Below are 4,091 nucleotides of genomic sequence, written 5' to 3' on the forward strand. Positions count from 1 at the left end.
TTTCGCTGAGTTTGTGTCAAACACCACCCTGACCATCTCATCTTCCTCTCCATAAGCACAGTCCTTCACCCGTGAATATTTACCCGTGGCAGTTTGCTATTGGATTGCCGCTGACGGACGGATGGCCGGCACTAAATTACAAACGCCAGCGGCAGCCTGTCTATGAACTTAATTTAAAGTGTAGGTTTACATCGTGCTTTGTTTCCAAAGTAGCAGAACTCATGAATTTGGTAGTATATGTCACTTGCTCGCTTCTTATTGTTTTGCTGCCTTCTCAATTATATAATGCATGTTTTCTTGAGCGCTTTTTTGAGGTCTTCCTGGTTTTCTATGTACTGCGTGATTACGTGGGAGGCGTGATGATGTCACACGAAACTCCGCCCCCACGGCTTGAAGCTCATCTCCATTACAGTAAATGGAGAAAAACTGCTTCCAGTTATGACCATTACGCGTAGAATTTCGATATAAAACCTGCCCAACTTTTGTAAGGAAGCTGTAAGGAATGAACCTGCCAAATTTCAGCCTTCCACCCACACGGGAAGTTGGAGAATTAGTGATGAGTCAGTGAGTGAGTGAGTGAGTGAGTGAGTGAGTGAGTGAGTGAGTGAGTGAGTTAGGGCTTTGCCTTTTATTAGTATAGATTAACTTACTTGTTAGCTGTCTTTCTTATTTATGTCTATTTAAGCCTAGGAATGTCTTTCTTTGTCTAGTCAGACTGAATGAATGGATGTATAGTTGGAATGGTTAAACTAGAAAACAGATTTCACTTGGCACTACTCTCAAATTGATCTACTGAATAAATAAATAAGCATATGCACACCAAACCATTTGCAGAATTTCTTGCAGGACATTTCTTAAAAAGGACTTCATAGCAGGCTCTCTGTATCTTTAAAGACTAATGCATGGCCTGTTTGATGAAGGTGTCAGAGTTGCTCATGCTGCTTCCTCACTGCTTTATTTCTTGCATTCTGATACTGATTTGGTAATCTCACTAATGATAAAAAAAAGTGGGTGATAAAAATGTATGGGGAGAAGTATACTTAAATGTTACATTTCTCTTCTGGCCATAATATGCAATGCACTTTTCTAATTTTGATCCATGGCAACCATGCTCCTTTCTCCATGCGCCATGTGTGATATATTATTATAATATAAAAAAAATGAACTCCAGCATGAATGATGATAATCAGCAGCTTCTTCACTTGCAGTAAGTGGACTGTTGCTTCTTTTCTGTCTCTTGCAGTCATCACCACTGCCAGTCTCCAGTAAGCCTCTCACTCCATCAATAGGATGGCGGGCATTCCAGGAACAATCCCCGACAGCAACAACAACAACAACTACTATGGAAGCAAACTCGACAGCCTTGACGCATTAGAACTTGAGTGTCCAATTTGTTACCACGAGTACAATGCCGGCACCAAGTGCCCAAGGGTGCTGGAATGCTACCACGTGTTCTGCACCGAATGTCTTCAAAAGATCCAGCTATCCATGCAGATCCCTGGACAGTCGAGCCCCTTCCTTATCCCCTGCCCTTTGTGCCGACACCCAACTCAGCTCAGAATTGGAGGCGCCCTTTCCCTGCCGGTCCACTCCCAGATTTTCTCCCAGCTCCCACCACTGGCCTTCCATCTGAATCCTTCAAGCCGACTGGCCACAGTAACACAGCATGTGGTGGTTTCTCTGGATGCCGCTGATGCCCGCTTCATCATTTTGCCCACTGTCAGTCTGAGGGTGGAACAGAGGAGGGCACTGCGTGCAGAGCAGGAAGGTGATGGGTCAACTGCAGTGGGCAGAGAGGAGCCCATCAGTCTGCAAAACCCAGTACCACCACCTGTAGCCCGGACCGTCATGCTGCAGAAGCGCAGGAGGACACTCTTCTTTGTCAAATTCATCTCAGTGATGTTCTGGATCATTCTAATTGTTGTGTCTGTGCTCAGCATTGTTCATGGGCCGAGTCTTTTTAATGGATAGATGTTGTATGTACTCTAACAAACTCTTCACAGGCAAAGTGAGTTCTCAAACGTGATTAAATAACAAGTGAAATTCTGGGTTTTTGGTAAGTAAAACTATTGAGTATTTAGTTGAAAATAAATAAAAACACATTCTTCAATATATAACTTGTTTGAATGAATCTTATTCTATTAATCATAATTTAGTGTACTGTTCCTGCATTATCGATGTCAGAATTTCCCATCTTACCTCCAACTTGTCTATGTATTTATTGTGCTGTCATGTCAGCTAAAAGCACTGGGCCACCATGTGCCATCACAACAGGAGGAACTCCCAACAAGCACCACTCTTCCATAAAAAAGCCAATCAGAAAAGGACCTGAATGGTGGAGGCAGAAAATACCAGAAGTCGTTATTATCCAATCAGCTATAAATGTTCAGAGCTCCACCGTGTTAGGATTTTGATGGAACTGTATTAGAAAAAAACAAATATATATATAAGAAGTGTTTTTTGAATGTTGATTGATGAAAAGCACCCACACTTTTACTTTACGAATGATGTATGAGAGATTTATTTTACATTTTAGTACACTTTATATCTTAATAGAAGCATCGTTTTTAAAAAGTATATATATATATATATATATATATATATATATATATATAGTACAGGCCAAAAGTTTGGAGACACCTCCTCAATCAATGTGTTTTATTTATTTTCATGACAATTTACATTGGTAGATTCTCACTGAAGGCATCAAATCTATGAATGAACACATGAATGAATGTGGAGTTATGTATTATTTATATTCTAGTTTCTTTAAAATAGCCACCCTTTGCTCTGATTACTGCTTTGCACATTCTTGGCATTCTCTCGATGAGCTTCAACAGGTAGTCACCTGAAATGGTTTTCACTTCACAGGTGTGCCTTATCAGGGTTATTTAGTGGAATGTCTTGCTTTATCAATGGGGTTGGGACCAGCAGTTGTGTTGTGCAGAAGTCAGGTTAGTTGGACAATCATTTATTTTTCAACAGGACAATGACCCCAAACAAACCTCCAGGCTGTGTAAGGGCTATTTGACCAAGAAGGAGAGTGATGGAGTGCTGCGGCAGATGACCTGGCCTCCACATTCACCGGACCTGAACCCAATCGAGATGGTTTGGGGTGAGCTGGACTGCAGAGAGGAAGGCAAAGGGGTCAACAAGTGCTAAACGCCTCTGGGAACTCCTTCAAGTCTGTTGGAAAACCATTTCAGGTGACTACCCGTTGAAGCTCATCAAGAGAATGCCAAGAGTGTGCAAAGAAGTAATCAGAGCAAAGGCTGGCTATTTTGAAGAAACTAGAATATAAAACATGTTTTCAGTTATTTCACCTTTTTTTGTTAAGTACATAAATCCACATGTGTTCATTCATAGTTTTGATGCCTTCAGTGAGAATCTACCAATGTAAATGGTCATGAAAATGAAGAAAACACATTGAATGAGGAGGTGTGTCCAAACGTTTGGCCTGTGCTGTATATATATATATATATATATATATATATATATATATATATATATATATATATATATATATATATATATATACAGGATATGGATTAATTGATCAATTAGTGAAACTGTCATTTGGACAATAGGAAGTGAGTTAAATATCGATTACAAGATTTGCACCAGACAATAAACAAGTGTGGACTCGAACCCGGACACACACAGACAGACATCATAAGTTCCACCACACACCCTTTATTTACACTATTTACAAGTCAGTATCACGTGCACCACAAACCCCAGTGCCTCTTGCACCGTTCCCCCAATGTCCAGGCCTCACAGTCTTTGTGCCTTCCTGGCCGCCTCCAGTCCTCTCTCTCCAGCTCTGTCTCTCTTCCACCCGACTTCCGCTATCAACTGAAGGGAGGCGGCCCCTTAAATAGGAACCCGGATGGGCTCCAGCTGCTTCCCGGCACTCCTCCGTAAACACGCCCCAGTGTGGCGGAAGTGTCGGCTGCGCACCCGGAAGCCGTCCGGGTGTCCCCTGTCGTCTTCCCCCCAGCACTTCCTGGTGTGGCGGAAGTGCTGGGCTCCAGGGATATTCAGGCACCGGGGCGCCGCCTGGCGGTGGCCACGGGTCCCTACAGGGCTGG

The 4,091-nt window shown here is 42.5% G+C and overlaps 1 protein-coding gene across 1 annotated transcript; it reads left to right on the forward strand.

Moving 5' to 3' along the window:
* The first annotated feature begins 1,290 nt into the window (after nt 1-1,290).
* Nucleotides 1,291-1,971, forward strand: si:ch73-335l21.2 (RING finger domain-containing protein). Its single transcript, XM_039749621.1, has 2 exons — nt 1,291-1,775; nt 1,809-1,971. Exons 1-2 carry the CDS (start codon nt 1,291-1,293, stop codon nt 1,969-1,971), a joined length of 648 nt encoding a protein of 215 aa, XP_039605555.1.
* Nucleotides 1,972-4,091: the final 2,120 nt, after the last annotated feature.

The sequence above is a fragment of the Polypterus senegalus genome, chromosome 3 (assembly GCF_016835505.1).
Source record: "Polypterus senegalus isolate Bchr_013 chromosome 3, ASM1683550v1, whole genome shotgun sequence".
Taxonomy (NCBI): domain Eukaryota; kingdom Metazoa; phylum Chordata; class Cladistia; order Polypteriformes; family Polypteridae; genus Polypterus; species Polypterus senegalus.